This window comes from Corylus avellana, chromosome 2, assembly GCF_965113065.1.
Source record: "Corylus avellana chromosome 2, dhCorAvel1.hap1.2, whole genome shotgun sequence".
In the NCBI taxonomy this organism is placed as follows: Eukaryota; Viridiplantae; Streptophyta; class Magnoliopsida; order Fagales; family Betulaceae; genus Corylus; species Corylus avellana.
This window is the reverse complement of record NC_142491.1, coordinates 20,356,030-20,376,081: the sequence shown is the minus strand read 5'-3', so window position 1 is coordinate 20,376,081 and position 20,052 is coordinate 20,356,030. Positions and strand designations below refer to the sequence as shown.

At 35.3% G+C, this 20,052-nt stretch overlaps 1 protein-coding gene and 1 pseudogene across 1 annotated transcript; one reads left to right on the top strand and one right to left on the bottom strand.

Moving 5' to 3' along the window:
* Positions 1-5,844: 5,844 nt before the first annotated feature.
* Positions 5,845-8,094, top strand: LOC132169567 (cation/H(+) antiporter 3 pseudogene; annotated as a pseudogene).
* A 9,940-nt stretch (positions 8,095-18,034) lies between these two features.
* On the bottom strand, positions 18,035-18,898 carry LOC132169577 (uncharacterized). The gene has a single exon (XM_059580595.2). The coding sequence runs from the start codon at positions 18,896-18,898 to the stop codon at positions 18,035-18,037; it is 864 nt and encodes a 287-aa protein (XP_059436578.2).
* Positions 18,899-20,052: the final 1,154 nt, after the last annotated feature.

Sequence of the window (20,052 nt, the reverse complement as noted above, 5' to 3'; positions counted from 1 at the left end):
AATGGAGTTTATTAGGATTAGATTGGATTTGAATAAATTCAAATTCTTTCTAACATTATCCTTCTGACCTTTTTGGATATGAAGCTAAATCCATTCATCTTCTCATGGTTGTTTATTGTTAGGTCTTTTAGGTTGTAATATGAGAGGTATGAGATCAATGGGTTTGGGAGAACTTTTGACTATATTTAGATTGTGAAGCTTATTATCATGATTGTACTTCTGACTATATTTAGATTGTAAAGCTTTTAATTGTTATTATTATTGATGAATAGACTTTTTTTTTATTATTGATACAAAGTCCCCTAGCAATGAATTACTGGATCTCAGGCTGCTAAAAAAACTATACATCCAAAATCTCAATCTCCTTGGATTTAGCCTAAACAACCCACCTATACTCAACAAAACAGAACAATCAAGCTAAAAGCAACAAGAAAACAAAAAGGAAACAACCCAAGAATACATCAACAGACAGACAGCAACAACTACTATACAACATCAGGAGAAATGACATCATCTATACATCTTGCTTCCCCTCCCAGAAAAACAGAGTGAATTTAGAGCTAGTTCCTCACAACACCACAACCAAAAAAAAAGAGCATCCCAGAACTTTCTCTTGAACCATTTGTGAAGCTTATCATTATCAACTTCCAAAATAAGAAGCATATATAGTGTTTTGTGAATTATACAGTTTTTTTTTTTTTTTTTTTTTTTTTTTTTTTTTTTTTTCAATGACTGATCCATATTTTGCGTGGGGAATCTGTACCTACATAAATAAATAAATAATTATATAGGTCATCTTTGTGTGCGTTGCGTGCCCACCTTTATGTAAAATAAAAAAAGCGGACAAGTCTTCAACTTAATTTCCTTTCAAACTATGTAATAAGTCATAACTGTATACATAAAAACTTATTGATTTTCAAATTTTAAACTTACAATATAAATAAACTAGCTAAAAAAAAAAATTAATAGAATTAATATAGGATATGATTCTAATATGCATTTTTAAAAGAGAAATGATTCACGTCAATATTTTTCGGTCCCATTTTTTTTTTTTTCTCATCTCATCTTACAAATTCAATATATCAATCATTAGATTTGTGGAATTATGTGGACTCCACACAAATTCAATAATAAATTCATCAATTCAGTTTGAAGATAGTTAAAAATGAATGAATACTATCATTTCTATTTTTAAAATACATGTGAAACTCTCACAATTGAAAGTGTGTGTAGTATTATTCATTAATGTAAGTAGGGGTGAAAGGCGGTTATAGTCGGCAGTTATTGGCTAACCGCTAACTGTAACTGCCTAAGTAGTTAGTAAAATTCACTAACCGCCTATGCAATCCGCCTAATGTGGTTTATTGGCATTAGCAGTTAATAACCTCAATAACCACTAACCGTTTTTTAAAGAAAAATAAATTAAAAAAGTTCATTTTTTTTTTTTAAAAAAAAAGACGATGTTTATATGGTAATATGATAATTCTCTACTACACGACATCATTTCTAAATTTATATATATATAAACACAAAAATGACGCCGTTTCATGTATTTTTTTATATAGTTTTATATATACAAATAGGGATAAATGCAAAATTGGTCCATGTGGTTGGCCTAAATTACAAATTACTCCCTGTGTTATAAAAAATAATTTATAGGTCGTTGTAGTTGGCCAAAATTACAAATCATTACATGTATAAAAAAATAATTGATAAGTCCTCAGGGTAGGCCAAAATAATAGTTTCCTTGCTAAAATCAATTTCCGTTAAGTAACACATTATACTACTACAGTAAATTAACCTAATCTCTTCTATCCTTAAAATTTTACTCAGTGTGTAAGCCTCATTCATTTTCATCTTCCTCGCCACGATTTGGAAGCATTTTGAGAGAATTTGATCGTCGTGTTTTGTGAAGTGGTTGAAGAAGATGAAGATAATGGAGGATTACGCATGGGGTAAAATTTTGGGGAAATAAGAGATTATTTTAATTTACTATAGCAATATTATGTTAATTTAATGTAGCAGTATGATGTGAAGTGAAGGCTGATGTGTAATCTTAGCTGGCGTTGTAAAATGATGTGAAAAATCTTAATTGTTATTTTTGAAAGTTAGAAATTAATAATAATACATGTCGCTTTTTATTGGGTATGATGTGGCAAAGTAACAGATTTTCTTAATTACTTAACTGAAATTGATTTCATGAAGTAAACTATTATTTTTGCATACCTTGAGAACCTACAAATTCTTTTTTATATCACAAGGTTGATTTGTAATTTAGGCCAATTACAGAGACTTATAAATTATTCTTTTATATCACATAGAGTGATTTGTAATTTAGGCCAGCCACAAGAACTAATTTTACATTTTTCTTATATAAATAGAATATATATTATATAATATACATAAAGGTGGTTAGTGGTTAGTAGTTTTTTCAAAACCTAAAATTACTAACTGTAACCATCTAGGCGGTTAGCTGTTTTTCCTAACCTCAAAAACGGTTTTTTAACTGCCCGCCTTTTGATCCCTAAATGTAAGTAATTGTTGGGAGATAGAGCGGTTATGAAGTTTTTACCAAGAGTACATTAATATACATAGTTGAATACAACTCTAGCCTAAAAGCCTAAGCTAATGGGCTAATGTCCACTTAGGCATATTAATACTCTTTTCTTTTATATTTTCTCAATGCAGGACTCAACACTTACAAGTGCACTCACAACAATCTCCTCTTCACTTGTGAGTCTCTTCACATTGACCCAACTCCCCCTTCACTTGTGAGTCTTTTTACATTTCCAAGAGTATCTCGCATCAAGAGTTGCGGATACAAACACAATTCCAAACTCAACACGTCCAGACACTCATCCCAAGAAGCTAGCTATGGCCATGATACCACCTGTTGGGAGATAAAGCAGTTATAGAGTTTTTACTAAGAATACATTAATATATATAGTTAAAAACAACTCTAACCCAAAAGCTTAAGCTAATGAGTTAAGGTCCACTTATATTTATTAACTACTATTTTCATAGTTAAAAAAAAAAAAAAAAAAAAAAAAAAAAGACTACTTTCTTTTATATTTTCTTTTTTTTTTTGAAAAGTTCTTTTATATTTTCTTAATGTATGACTCAACACTCACAAGTGCACTCACAACAGTACTACTATCTTAATCTTAACATGAAGTATGCCAAATAAAATAGCCTAAAAAATTCCTAAACAAATAACAAAAAACCTAAAGAGAAGTCAAAATATAAATTGATGATATTCCCACCAATCGAAAAAACTATAAAACAGAAACTTTTTGTTTTTGTTGTTTTGGTTGTCTTATTTATGAATTTTTTTTAGTGCTTATTTATTTATTTTTTTAAAAAAAGTCTTTTTAGAGAGCTCTATAGTATTATAATTTTATAAATTTTTTACTCCTTTAGTTTACATAGAGTTTTTTTTGCTGCACCACCACCACCGGCGGTCCAACACCGGTCCACCACCCCATTCCACCTTATGCTTCTCTTATGGTTATTTCTTTTAAAAAAATTCCTCAAATTTTAAAAGTTGAACAATTTGGTTTCTCTAGTGACATGCAGCAAATCATAAATCAAACTAGAGTATAAAGAGAAATGAGGACAAAGAACTTACGTGCTGTTTTGTAACGGGTATATTACGTTAATGGGTCCTTTAATGGCAAGTTTATTAACTTATAGTTGTCCTTTAATCATCCCTTGGGTCTTTATTATTATTTTTTTTAAAAAAAAAAAAACTTAATTTTTTTTACTTGTATTTTTTATGGCTTTTGAAAATGCTTCGGGTTGTCATTTGCCAAGCATTCCCACCATATATTGTAGCCTTTGTAGGTCTGCCTAGCTATGTGGTCAATTTATTTTCATCAAAATATATCTTTAATTTATTATTTTATCTATTAAATCTTTATTCTATAGCATTTATTTATGCTGATTATCTAAAGCTTTACAATTAGTTATCAGAATTGCATAAACTCTTTCATGACCGGCAAGCATATATATGAGCAAGGACGGCTCATTCCCAACATTCTTCTACCCTTGGCCTACATGTTGATAATAAGAAGAGAAATGTTGCAGAATTGAATAGAAGGAATCCGATTGGCGGACTTTGTAGAGTAAGAATTGCAAAATGGCGTCCGAATGGCATGGAACGACCGCCCGGCCCGCCCCATATTTTTTTTATTAAGAGTAACACATATCATCTTTTTATTGGTGCTGAGATGTCATTCGGTGAAGTGGTTTCAACGGAATTTGATTGCAAAGACTAAATTATTACTTTAGTATATCCCAAAGACTAAATTGTTATTAATTCCTGAAAGATAAATATTGGAAAGGTACGTATATAAGATCATCTTCAATACCGTTGCCTAGGATTTCGTTTGTGCAGTTAAATTATCAGTGTATATCCGAATATATATACACATGCACTTGAAACCCATTTTTTGATCTGCGTCGTTGCATAATAGAAAGCGAATGCTAATTACATTAATAAACAGATTACTACCATAAGATAATGGATGCTCATGATCATTTTCTAGAAGATTAACATATTTAACGGCCCATGCATGCTATAAAATCACATGTTCTGAGAATACAATAGAGAAAAAGTTTCTCACAAAATTTTACAGAAGAGAAAAGAGTACCCCAACTTGCCTGCTCTTAATTTCCTTGTCCATCAAACTTTGTTTGTGTGAAAATAGAAAGAGGCATGGCAGGAAAGCATCTGCCTGTGGAGGGTACAATCACATATGTAAATACAAGCGCCAGGATCTCCATGATCGAATGCACAGAGTCACCTGGCCCGATCGATTCATTCGGCTTGTGGAATTACATTGGTTCTGGGACTTTGCCGTTTACGTTGCCAATGCTTCAGCTACAAATGGCTCTCATTTTCACCTTCAACCAAGCCGCCCACTACGTTCTTAAGTCTTATGGAGTCCCCAAGTTCACCACACAACTTCTTGTACGTGCATGCTCTCTTCCACTTCCTCTTCCTCTTTTTTCTTTTTTTTTTTTTTAATTGAAAAATGGTATGCCAAGGAAACCAATTGTGGCTATCCTATCTGGGCGTGACCATAGTATTACCTACCCGCTAGGAGCCACACAGGAGGAGACTAGACAGTGGGAACCGCAGACGCTTCCTCAAGTTTGACTGAGCCATAGCTTGACCCAGCCTCACCAGGACATCAATGAGAATAAAATGCGGCTAATAATAATTAGGCATACGTGAGGATTCTCCATTGTGAAGATTCGAACTCACGCCCTAGTACATGTCCTGACTATTTAGAAATTTCCTTGACCTTTGAACCACCACTCTTAATGGTCTCTTCCTCTCTTTGTTTTAAGGTTGAGCTAGCTTTCGCCCGCCGGGCGTAGCTGCACTCGTGCCAATCCCGTTGAGGTTTAATTGATCAGATTGTTGAGTTGATTTTTTGTGAACCAGGTTGGCATAATCCTTGGTCCATCTCTTCTGGGACGCTTCAAAACAGTGAATGTTCTGTTCTCGATAAGAGGTCAAGAAATAATAGGTAGATTGTCTCTCTTCAGTTTCGTACTCTTTCTATTTGTGAGTGCAGTGAAAATGGATGTAGGAATGGTCAAAAGAAGTGGAAGAAAAGCCGTGTTTACTGGTGTTGCATGCATATTGTTCCCAACGCTAATTGGCTTGTTAGTCCAAGCGCAACTTGGAAGATTGTGGCGTCTAAATAAACAACATCTAAACTTCCATTTATGATAGTAAACTATTGTATAACTCCATTTCCGGTCCTCGTTTGCCTTCTTGAGGACCTCAAGATCCTGAATTCCGAACTCGGTCGATTAAGCCTTTCTACAGCAATGGTGAGCAATTTGTTAGGCCTGTTTTTGAGCCTTATGGCCACCTTCACTAAAACTGGCACGGAGCAAGGTAGTAAGATTGTCTCTATAGATTTAGCAGCATTCGTGAGCTATGTTATCGTCCTTGTATTTGCAATTCGACCATTAATGTTTTGGGTAATCAGACAGACACCAGAAGGCAGGCCTGTCAAAGACACGTACATTCATACCATCATGCTAATTTTACTTGGCTTCACGTTGTTCTCACATTTCTTTGGTCAGACTGTACTCTTAGGACCTTTCCTTCTGGGCTTGGCAATACTAGATGGACTGCCTTTAGGATCAGCTATTGTTAGCAAGTTGAATTGCTTCGTTTCAGATGTTTTTTTGCCAGTCTATGTGACTACTTGTACGATGAGGGTAGATCTGAGTTTAATCAAATTTGATAATAGTTTCATGAAAATCAATGCAATCATCATTGCGTTGACTTTTATGGCCAAAATGGTGGCTTGTTTGGTTCCTTTCTTATACTCCAAAATGCCCTTAAATGATGCTCTCGCACTTGCTCTATTATTGAGTTGCAAAGGTGTAAGCCAACTTTTTAGCAACACATTCTCAAGAGATATCGAGGTGACCATCTTTTCTCCCCTATTCTTTTATTTTCTTTCCTAGAACAAGTAATTTCCTTTCTCTTTTTGGTTCCATTTTGGGTGCTTACATTGAGATGATTGCCTAATTTTTGTAATGCTCTTTTAATGCAGACCTACAGTTCATTCATTTCAAATTGGTAGGATGAGAAAAAAGAAAAAAAGAAAAGAACAAATAAAATTGCCTGTTGGATTTTTCTTCCCTTTCCCCATCCTTAATTTTGAACATACAATACTTACCCTAGAGAAAAATCGTCATGTAGATGTAAAGAAAAGGAACAAAGGATTATAGTAAGTTATCTTTTTTGCAAATTTGATGGTTGATATTTCATGGTTATAGGATTATTTTAAGCATAAGTTCTAAAATTAAGAATGAAAGAAAATATTGATCTTTTGGAAACATCATACTATATTGCAAAATACATTTTCTAGCACATAATCTTTATTAGTAAAAAACCTTGTTTTTTGAATAAGGTCTCCTGATAGTTTTCTCCAACATTTTTTTAATTAAGTGCAGATCATAACAGACGAGGTGTTCTCTATGATAAGTGTTTACATCCTATTGACTGCAATTTTCATGCCACTCCTATTGAAGTTCCTGTACGATCCTTCGAGGCAATATGCAGGTTACCAAAAAAGGGATTTAATGAATTGCACACGCAATGCAGAGCTTCGAATCCTAGCATGCATTCATAGGCCAGATAACATTGTTGCTGTAACCACACTACTTGAAGTATCGTGCCCATCTAGAGAAAGGCCCCTTATTGTTTCTGTACTTCACCTTATCGAATTAATTGGTCGGGCCTCTCCTATTTTTATTTCCCACCAAATGCAGAAAAAGACTGTGTCTGATAGTTCCTATTCCAAGAATATCATTCTCTCCTTCAATCACTTTGAACAGAACAATCTAGGTGCTGTTTCAGTAAACGTCTTCACAGTAATCTCTCCACTCAAGTCCATGCACGAAAACATATGCATCCTTGGATTGGACAAACTCACATCCCTCATAGTAATGCCGTTCCACCGAAAATGGTCCATTGATGGTTCTATTGAATCAGAGGATAATGCCATGAGGACCTTAAATTGCAATGTGCTTGAACTAGCCCCTTGCTCAGTTGGCATCCTGATTGACCGTGGTAATCTAGGCCACTCATTGCTTTCATCAAAGTCATCCTATTCTGTTGCCATGATCTTCTTTGGAGGTAATGATGACCGAGAAGCACTCACTTTTGCTAAACGCGTGGTGAATCACTCCAAAACTACCCTCACTGTGGTTCACTTTGTTACCGTTGGCAACGAAGATGATACCTATTGGGATGAATATTTTTTTGACTCTGAGATACTCAAGGATGTTAAACTTAATAGTAAGGGTTATGAATCTGTGTTATACCAAGAGAAGATGGTGAAAGATGGGGCTCAGACGGCATTGGTAATTCGATATATGGTGAAGGAATATGACCTTATTATTTTTGGTAGACGGCATGGCGTAGAGACTCCGCAGATATCAGGTCTTGCAGAATGGAGTGAATTTTCAGAGTTAGGGATTATTGGAGACTTTCTTGCCTCATTAGATCTTAATAGTAGAACTTCTGTTTTTGGGGTCCAACAACAAAAAAATAAATGACTTGTTGCTTGGCTAGGGAGGCTAGTGGAGCTCTTATATGTTAGAGTAAATTTGGATTAATGCTCACCTCTTCGATGGTTTTAAAAGTTACAAGTATCGTTGATTTAAGAAGCAAGAGTGTTCCATCTGGTGTCCTCATTTCCATCAACATAAACACAGAGACACAACCATGCAATCAATCATGTGGTTTAGGCCCCTAACCTAATTGCTATGCAAGCAGCATGCAAGATCTGCATACATTACTATGCCAAGAGTTTTAGGATATAGAAAAATAGTACGAGCATTTGAGGATGTTAGATTAATCATACTGTCCCCCTAACAGATTTCATGACTTAAATTGCATAAATTGTTCATGAGGCCTAAAATTAGTTGTCACAAAATATTGCTCTTGATAGTTTATTTTATGGAAAATGTTGCTTACCATCCTTGATCTTTCATCAATTTTGCAATCATACCCTTAAACTTTAAAAAATGTTAAAGTTAAATTCACTTCAATTTACCCTCTTGAAGTTTCAGGAGTTTTTCAATTTCGAACCATAATGTTTAAAACTTAGCAATGTACCCCCTTAATGTTTTAAAAATTTTCAATTCAGACCCTCCGTTATTAATTTTCGTCTAATTGGACGGAAATCATTCTACATGCGTCTCATGTGGGATTTTGATGTCCTCTATTCCAATTTTGCCCTCATTAAAACCTATAAAATTACGTAATTACCCTCAAGTTCATAAGTTTTAATGAGGGTAATTACATAATTTCATAAGTTTTAATGAGAGCAAAATTGGAATAGAGGGCATCAAAATCCCACGTGAGATGCACGTGGGATGATTTCCTTCCAATTAGACAGAAATTAGTAACGGAGGCTCTGAATTGAAATTTTTTGAAACATTAAGGGGGTACATTGCCAATTTTTAAATATTATGGTTCAAATTGAAAAACTGCTGAAACTTCAGGGGGTAAAGTAAATTTTTCCAAAAATGTTAATTTAGGGTTACCATTTTTAGAAATTTGCAATGGTTGTGCAAAATTGTGTAAAAGACTACTGATTTTTTATTTGAGAAAATTAAATGTATGTCTCATTCATTTACAAGCATGAATAGCCAAATCCTAACCCTTTTAAAAAGAAAAAGAAAACTTAACGTAACTCCTTGAACTTTTATCACTTTTGCAATCTCCCGTTAAAATTTAAAAACTCTCAATTTAGTGTATTGAATTTTAAAAAATTTGCAACCTCACACCTCTTGTTAGGGTTTAGGGTTAAATTAGATGGTTAAAAGGTGAAATAACCATTATACCTTTATAAAATTTATGAAATTACAAATTTTTTAAATAAATGCAGAGGTATTTTGAAAATTTCTTAGTGTTTCGTAGGATTTAACAGAAAATCATAATAAAGGGGTAAGATTGCAAATGTTTAAAAGTTCGATACATAAAATTGAGAGTTTTTGAACTTTTGGAGGGAGGGATAGATTGCAAAAGCCATGGAAGTACAGTAGAGCTAAGCGAAGTTTCTCCAAAGAAAAAAAAAAAACAAAAGAAAAAAAAAAAAAAAAGAAAGAAAAGAAGCCATGACTGCATCATAATTTTCTCAGCTAGTGGTTAAGGATGTTGAGAAGAACTATGTTTTTGATTAAACGCCTAAATCAGGCACTCAAGTCCTTCTGCTCTTCAGGATCTTTCATGGACATCTCCAATTCTTTGAGCTGACTTTGCATGTTTTTGTCATGAGAACTAACTGCTGAATTCGTTTACTTCTGCCGCTTCTTCCTCACAAGCCACTCTTTTGCTCTTCATTATGTTGGAAAACAAAGACCATCCACTTGGCTTTGGTTATCTTTGGTCCACAAATAAAGCACAACAAAGATTCAACCACAGTGACAGTAAATGTTTCCACCTCTCTTAAGATGCTATAAACATGGCCGTAGTCTCATTTTCTGTGTTGGGTGGGCAGAAGGTGCATCGATTTTTCATACCTTTCATGTTCCTCAAGGCTTTGCTCACTGCATGCATGTGCAATCCAAGAGCTGAAGATATCCATCTAAAACCTCATTGATGCATCTCCAATTCTGCTTTTGGGAAAGAGATTGTTGAGTATGTGGCAACAGAAGCAATTTTGCCATGCAATCATGCAAATCTTGAAGGCCAGTTATGTTGCGGATTAATGATGATGACGATGAAGAGGCAGCTAATTCAGAAGCCTTCAATCTGCATAAATGTTCCCTTTCTCGAGAAAGAGATGCCTATTGAAAACCACTCTGCCTTCCTTCCTTGGCATCTGCTCGTTATATATTTTGAGGTGAGGGGGACAAGAAGAATCTCATCTTCTTGAAAAATCATTCGTAGCAACATATTTGATTATAACCACACCATGTCAGCAATGTTTGTGCAATGTCTCCTGATCACCATGGGTCCAACTTGAAAAACGCTATGCCGACTCCAAAAACTTGTTTATCACAATTTATGCGGAATTAATATTATGAAGCAATAAACAATTCAATCACCCAAAATATATAAAGCAATAAAAAGGCAGACACAGATATTTTGGTTACGAAGAGGAAACCTTTTAGAAAACGTTCTAAAAGTAAAACCTCTCAGGGGCAGCCAAACCCAGGAAATCACTATCAAAAGATTATCTAGAGATTACAGACACTAGGAACACTTACAACCCTTTGCAAGACCTTGACTCTGTAAGATCGACAAGCCTACAACTCGTCTCCGCGCTCACAATCTTCTTCAACGTGATTCTCCTTTACCGGACCCTTCCGATAGACTTCTCAACCGTAGATTTATTAAAGGAATAATTAAAACTCTAAGAGATTCACTTTAACGCTCACCACATATGATCTCTCTTAGCACAGCCTCTGACGAACTCTCTGGAGGTGAAAATTCGTGCTTCTCTCTTCTATAATGATGTATATATACCCCCGACAAAACCCTAGACCTAACCCACTTAAAATCATGTTTTTGGGCCTAAAACTTACAGGGTGTCCGGACATGTTAATGGGCGGTCCGGACACGGCTTCGCGGAGAAAGATTTTAGTTTCTGGAAATGAGGTCCGGACCCAGGGAATTGCGGTCCGGACCCGGCCTGTCCAGTCTTCATCAACAGCTCCGATTGATGGGAGTTTGTGGTCCGATTGAGCTGAAATTTTGCAGGGACGTTCATAACACATGGATCTACATTATGAACGGTGGAGATTGGATTCTGAGCATTCTATATCAGTGTTTGAGCCGTGAACAGTAGCATCTGCATTTTGGAACTGAATTAAGCTAACACAAGAACTAACAAACTCCCCCTTTGGCAATTCAGTGACAAAACCAAAATGTCGAGCCAATCCCATCATCTCCCCATATTTACTCCCCCTTTTTGTCACAGAATGACAAAAGGTCTTCATGTTTCTTGAAACACTTCACAAAATACATCAAGGCATATGTGGAACAAAAAGACATAAATATAACTCATGATAAAAAAATGACGCAGAATGCGTGATCATAAAGGAACATCAGCAAAACTTCCCCTCAATGTATGACTCAATTAACAACAGGAAACTGGAAATGCAAAGCATGTTTCTCCCCCTTAAAAGTTAAATGAACACACATGATAACACATCAATGACTCATGTATTGCACAATGAATATCCAAACATGTTCCAAATATGCAAAATATACATGAGACTAGAAATGGCTAGAAACTCATATTGCTTAACCCAAGCCAAGAAAATGTTCCATTCAACCTATGCTTGTGTGGTGTGTGGGTAAGCCATTCAAAGAGAAAAATTTTCAATTTACAAAATGAGGAGAAAGTTTCACCACCATGAGGTTTTGACAAGTATATCAAATCAAAAGTCAAACCTTATCATACTAGGGCCTAGCCACTCTCATCCTATACAATTCTCTTTGTAAAATATTTTGCACAAGTTTGACATAGTGAAATAAATTCCTTTTGGAATATGAACTTTTGATTTTATTTGTTTCACTATTTTGTTTATTTTTCTCTTTGAGAAAGTGTCCTTAAACTTTTGGTGCTTATCACAAAAGAGAAAGCAGGAATTTTTAAGCCCTAGGTTCAACTAGCATATGGTCAATTTGAAAAATATGACTAGTCAAAAACCTCATATGGTTACCTAACAGACCTCACAAATAAAGTGAAACAAAACCTCAATTTAAGCTTAACTATGCACAAGAAATAAAGCATAGGCAAAAAGTACCACATAAGCTCAGGCTTTAGGTAACCACAAAAACAAGTTCATTGATACAAATTTTCATCTCATGCATATTAAGAATATTCCAAGACGTAAGGAATTAAATCCATAAAAAGCAACATGAGAAATTAATGGACTATCTAGGTGCATTAGACAAAAGAAAGAAAAGAAAACAATCAAAGTAACATATTTTTGTCTTTTTGAAATTTTTCACAAAAGAAATGCACACAAAAGAAAAACAAATGCAAAACAAAGAAAAATGCAATGCAAAACAAAACAACATGCTTGAATTGAGATTACAACAGGCAAGACATGAATGTCCTTTAGCATTAAACTTTCATCACATCTTATAGGTCCCACTACAAAATAATGATTTGGTTTAATAACTACTTCTAGGTTTTCACAAGACATTACACATTCCTAAACATTTGATTAGCAAGTAGACAAAAATCTTGGTGGTCCGCACACAACATCTCATCTATAAGCTTCTCAAAGATCATGATATATGAATTTCTTGAAAAATCCTTTATGAATATGCCTCAAAACATGAATCTCAAAACAATCATGTATATACTCTTCATACAGAAAGTGTAACAACAAAAACAATGCAGTGCATAAACAATAAAGCAAAAACAAAAAAAATGCAATGAAAAAAAAACAACATGCTCTAGGATATTACAAAATAAGCAAAACAATCAATCCTAGGCATGTTATTGACTCATCTAACTTTAGGTGAGATCACTACCACTCCCCCTCAATGGGTGAATGGTATCATCCTTTCTAACCCACACTTGAGAAATCTTAGGTCTAGACTTATGACTTTGCTCAAACTTATCTAGCCTAGATAGCACTTCTCTCATCATTATGACCAAACCCTCACTTTCTTTCCTAGAATAGGAATTTTCACTTTTATGCTTATGGGATTTCAAATCAAAACACTTTGGTCGAATATGACCAACCTTTCCACAATGATGACAAGTGGGCACAAACCTTTTAGAAGGTAATTTTCTATGAGGATGCATGACTCTAAGCTTAGGGTAAGATGCATGATGCTTAACATAAATTTTCTTACCTTTCTTACCATGGAGAGTCGGAGCAGCTGCATGATTTTCTTTCTTTGGAGCAGCTTTGAATTTCCAACAGTTTGGTCTAATGTGACCAACAATCCCACAATGATGGCATGTAGGAAAAAACTTACCTTGAGTTTGTTTAACTGAAGGAGTCTTAGAAAAATTAGCCTTGGTTTCTTTAACATTCACAGGCTCAACATTCAAGGACTCATTAGAAACATGTGAAGTAGATGCACCAACATTATCAACAATCATACTAGGCTTGTTAGGAACAAATTCTTTAGTACAAAGAAAACTTTTCAAATTATCACTAGAGAAATTTCGTGAGAGTTCCTTAGAAACATTCAATTCATTCTCAAGTGATAAAGACTTTTCAACAAGCACAGAAATCTCAGATTTCAAAGAATCAATCAAAATATGTGATTTAGACAAATCATTCGCCAAAGATTCTTTATCAGATTTCAAAGAATCAATTAGGACATGTGATTCAGACAATTCATTAACAATAGATTCATTCACATGTTTAAGATCTTGAAAATCCCCCAAACAATTTGTGTATTGATGTCTCAAAAGAGTGAATTTTTCCAACAAATTGTTGAAGGAGTTTATAAGATCATATTCCCCTTGAGAACTATTCATAACAAACAGGAGTCAACAGATCTCACTCAAGAATTTAATCCAAACAGAGTGAACCCGCTCTGATACCAATTGAAAAACGCTATGCCGACTCCAAAAACTTGTTTATCACAATTTATGCGGAATTAATATTATGAAGCAATAAACAATTCAATCACCCAAAATATATAAAGCAATAAAAAGGCAGACACAGATATTTTGGTTACGAAGAGGAAACCTTTTAGAAAACGTTCTAAAAGTAAAACCTCTCCGGGGCAGCCAAACCCAGGAAATCACTATCAAAAGATTATCTAGAGATTACAGACACTAGGAACACTTACAACCCTTTGCAAGACCTTGACTCTGTAAGATCGACAAGCCTACAACTCGTCTCCGCGCTCACAATCTTCTTCAACGTGATTCTCCTTTACCGGACCCTTCCGATAGACTTCTCAACCGTAGATTTATTAAAGGAATAATTAAAACTCTAAGAGATTCACTTTAACGCTCACCACATATGATCTCTCTTAGCACAGCCTCTGACGAACTCTCTGGAGGTGAAAATTCGTGCTTCTCTCTTCTATAATGATGTATATATACCCCCGACAAAACCCTAGACCTAACCCACTTAAAATCATGTTTTTGGGCCTAAAACTTACGGGGTGTCCGGACATGTTAATGGGCGGTCCGGACACGGCTTCGCGGAGAAAGATTTTAGTTTCTGGAAATGAGGTCCGGACCCAGGGAATTGCGGTCCGGACCCGGCCTGTCCAGTCTTCATCAACAGCTCCGATTGATGGGAGTTTGTGGTCCGATTGAGCTGAAATTTTGCAGGGACGTTCATAACACATGGATCTACATTATGAACGGTGGAGATTGGATTCTGAGCATTCTATATCAGTGTTTGAGCCGTGAACAGTAGCATCTGCATTTTGGAACTGAATTAAGCTAACACAAGAACTAACACAACTCATTGTCAATAATACTTCATTTCTAATTTCCTATATCACAAGCATCTTTACTGATACAAGATTGGTGGCAGTAGGCATATCCATCCAGCTTGGCCTGCCTACCTATGAGGGAACCATTGCTCTTGCATACACACACAATTAAAAGTTTGAGCACCAAATTAACCAATAAAAAATAACTAACATATAACAACCACTTAGGAACTATTTAATTAGTTTAGTCTAATTAAGGTTGGGATATTGTAATTAACCTCCCTCGCCAGACATCGCGGTGGTATATATACGTTCATCTTTTGTGGCTCTGGTCCAGCTACTACCAAAGCGCACTTCTCTCCCTGTTGTAATTCTCAAGTTTGTTTGTTATTGTAATAAGTGTTGCTTCACGCAAATTCACCCCTGATCCCGCCGCTTCAATTTTTTTTTTTTGCACTGTATTAATTACATTGGGGTCTTTATTGGGTTATCACACCCATCTTTTTTGTTTTTTCTTTGATGTACTTATTATCCTTCCCTGTTCTCCTGTACTTGCTTTAAAAAAAAAAAAAAAAAAAAAAAAAAAAAAAAAAAAAAATCTTCCTAACATGAGTTGTATACATTACAGGTTGAGTTGTAACAACGTGATGTTGATTTATATCTAAATTCCATATTATATATGGCGATGTTTTTGCAATGTCTTGCTCCCACCAGCACCTCCAGCTGTTGATATATTATTTGAATTAAGTTTGTGAAAATATCAGTAAAAAATTGAACAATGATTAAGTTCTCCTTTGCACACGTGCAAATGCAAACACAATGACAACACCATGTATATACATATATTTATTATTAAATCAATAATTAGAAAAGAAAAAAAAAAATTAGTCAAATTGTGCAGGACCCAACCATGATTGCTGGGCAAGAAGCAGGCAAGATCTGCATACATGTTTTAATAGTGAAGGAATATGATATTCAAGTCTATTATGCATGTGTACCACTTTTTCTACAATCTTTTCTTTATTCATACATGTACTTGTTATTAATTCTTAGTCTAACTTTAAATTATCTGCTCTGAAAATTGAAACATTTGGAATCTTGACAACTTTGATATCAAGTTGAATAGCTTGCGAGCTTAAGTGATGAAAATAATGTTCAGAAAACAATGCTTTATGCTTCATGGAATCTACATATGCATGCATCACAAGACTTTTTTTGTGAACCCCATTATACAACATGACTTTTAATTTTCTAAGCTCAAAATTAAAGTTCAAATTTAATTTACTATGGACACCATTATATATATATATATATATATATATATATATATATATATATATACATTAATCCAATTAACCACCTGGCAAGGTTGCTTAATTGATTAATGGGGTCATTCGAAAAAGATATATCCTTTTTATGTTGGCAAATTCATGTGTCAAAATATGTCTTTGGGTTGTATTGTTTAGGTTTAAGTTTAGGATTAAGTCGGTGTAAAAGTTGGTCCAAGACATGAGAAATATAATTTTATGAATGCCGTCAAGCCAAAACCTAGTAAAAGAAAAATAATCATATCGATCTTTTGATTCCAACATCTAATGAACGCAAGCTTGGTGGGGTTAGAAAGACGACTGGAAGGATTACAAATTTGTATTTCAATAAAAGTTTCCAATTCTAATGTTTGCTAGCTGGGTCAAAACGGATTGCCAATAAAAGTATGAAAATTTTCACATAAAGGCTCGGTTGCAATCACAATTGAAGAGTCATTAAATTGTGATTAGTATTTAATGAGACAAACAATTGAGGACTCACAATTGAAGACTCAAGTCCCGGGCGGGTATTTTTATATTTTATTTTTTAAATTATTGTATATTAGTATTTTTATTTTGTGTATATAAAAAATAGGAAAAAATATAAAAAAACCCCCCAAACTACCAGCCGTTTTCGATTTAGCCCCTTAATGTTTCGAAAGTGATAAAGTAACCCTCCAAACTACCAAACTATTGCATTTTGGCCACTCCGTTGCATTTTCGGAGGCTTTTTTATATTTTTCCCTAAAAAATATTTGTGATTTTCCGTGCGCGTGCCAAATGCCGGAAAATATTTTCATCGTAAAATATTTCCTGTAAAATAACTTCCCTGAAAATATGTTACGATGAAAAATATTTTACACCAAAACAAACGGAGCCTAAATGAGATTTGTATAAAATGGATCGATTGCAATCTCGATCCAACAAACTTGTGATAAACTATTTTTTCAGTAGCTGCATTAGCTTTTAAAGCCCAAGTTTTATCATATCTATATAAGCCTATTAATTAAGGCACGACTTTCCTTCAAAAAAAAATTAAGGCACGACTATTTGAGAGAGAGAGAGAGAGAGAGAGAGAGGCTATATTTAAAATTAAAGCTTGGGGAGAAAAACTATACTCTTGAGACTATACTATGTAACACCGCTCTCTTGTTTTTCTTACTGCAATTGAATCACCGAAAACCTTCAGCCACCAGACTTCTAGGTTGCAGTGGACACAATTTGTTCGTAAAGGTGATTCATATAGAAGGAAGGCCGGATGTTATAAGTTGAGTCTTGGGTCACAAAGGTTGTATAAGTAGATCAAGTTTGTAACATAAATTTTCTATAGTGGATACCTTTGAGGTTGGCTGTCTTTGGATTGATTTTACTTCTGAAGAGTTTTTCAAAAGGTTTTTTTGTTACCAAAATGTGTGAAGGCTTACTTTGATCTTGTTATTGATTTCTGTGGTCTTTGGCTTTAAAGTTGATAACTTTGCTAATATCTAATTTGTTATAACTTGGGTTAAAAGCCAATTTTTCATAGGTGATTTTACACATGACACCGACTAATTGGGTAAATAAGGGATATAATAGAACATTCACATCCAATATTGTGCAGCTGAAAGTGAAAGTGCTAGTGAAATTCAAGATTGTGAACAAGAGATGAAGAACAGATGATTTCTGCAACTTATCGGAAAAAAGAGAGCTGATTTATAATTATTATCTCATTCATTTACAAGTATAGATAGGAAATATTTTCCTTCTCTTTGCATAATAAAAAAAGACAAAACTGTATATCTATTCTATTGCATTGTGATCTTTCTGGCTAGTGGTTCAAGATGTTGAGAAGAGAAACTCTGGTTTTGATTAGGCGCCTAAACAGGCACTCAAGTCCTTCTTCAAGATCTTGAACAATTGACTCCAAATTCCCCAGCAAGTTCTGCACATTCTCAACGTGAGTGATATAATCTGATTTGCTTATGTTGTGGCTAATGAGGGAGTGTAATGCAGCTTCCACCTTCTCAAATTCAGATGCAGCTGTTTCTTCATTCTCATGTGCTACTCTTTTGGGGAGCACCAACTTAGAAACCAAGGACCAGCTGCTTAGTTTTGATTGCAACCTCGGCCCGGCAACAAAGGACAACAAGGATTCAAACACAGTGAGAGTTACTGTTTCTATTTCTCTCAATGTGCTAACCATGGGAAGAGTCTCATGGTTTTTGTCAGCATGCATGCTTTCCATGCCCTTTAAGGCCTTCTGAATTGCCTTCTTGACAACCTTCCTAGAGGTCAAGAATTTCCTAACCTCCCTTTCAAGCCCCATGTCACCTCCTGCTCTTCTGCGCATAATTGATTGGAGTTCGCGTGCGCATTCTTTTGTATGTATCAAGGCATCCTTGGCTGCACTGCACATGTCCAAGAGCCTGAGAGATCCATCCAAAAGCTCTTCTACCCATTTCCCATTACACCTTTCGACAAAGTCATGTTGCATTTGGGGCAGCTGAAGCAACTTTTCAACACAATCATGCAAATCCTGAAGGCCAATTAGTTTGCAGCTTAATGATGATGATGAAGCAGAAGCATCCAATCTGCATAAATGCTCATTGCAATCTAGAATGAGAGGATGTGGTCTGGATGGCAAACTATTGGATCGAGCATGGGATTTTTTGTTAAGAAGAGATGAGGCCATCTTTTTCCACTCAGAGAAGAGAAAGGCCTATAGGAGTTGAATATTGTTCAAATCGGTGTAGAAATTTGCCATCCTTCGAATGGCATCTACTGAATATATATTAGAGGCAGAGGGAGACAAGAGGAATCTTATCATCTTCATAACTCAATGAGTAGTAACATGATTTCGATTTGGATCAGCGATATTGTTTATGCAATGTCTCCCCACCAACTTATCCCCAACTCATTACCAATTATATTTAATTTTCGAAAATCAAGTTATGGTTTATAATGACATAAAATATGCAGCACACGAGTGGTGTTGACTCCAGCTAGCTCAGCCTGCCTCTCCGGTAGATGAGGGCCGTCTCACTCGTGCATGTATCATAATTGCTGTCAGATTATGTCATTTATCATCCATTCATTACAATTTCCTTTGTATATCAGAAAATTTTATTTATGTTTCATTTTCACCGGTAACAATTCATAATTATTGTATGCTTCCATATGCATTTCTTTCAAAAATCTTAAATATGCTTATTGTTAGAATATTTTCTAGGTTTATTCCCTACCTTAATTAGTTTATGATTTCTTGCTTATCACTTTTAGCTTCTTTATATATAGAGGCCTATGTAATCATCATAATATACACTACTCAATACAATGCAGTCTATTATATGCTTCCACTCTTTCTCTTTTCTCTTTCTTATTCTTCCGCTCCACAATATATTTAACATGGTATCAGAGCCACTTTTTTGTGACCTCCAATAAACGTCTTTGACGTTTTCTGGCGCTTCCTCCGACAACCTCTCTTTTTTGGTCGTCCGTGCGCCGTCAAGCGGTTTTCCGCTCAAAATCTCTTCCACGCCTTCAGATCTACAGATCTGTGGAAGATTCGCCGCCATCAACTCCTCCATGCTCCTCCAGCAGTTTCTGTCCCAGCCAATTGCGCCGCCAACGTGACTCCTCTCGGCCAAATAACCATCAAAAGTGGTGTCTCGACCCCAGATCTTGTACATGCAACCACACGCCGCCATAACACCTGTCGGAGCTACAAGCTCCTCCCCAGCAGACAGATCAGACGCCGAGAAGTCCAAATCCGTTGAGATCTCCACCGTCCAACCCTCCACGCGCTGTCACACGCATCCAGAAGGATCTGTTGCCCCATCCACGCAC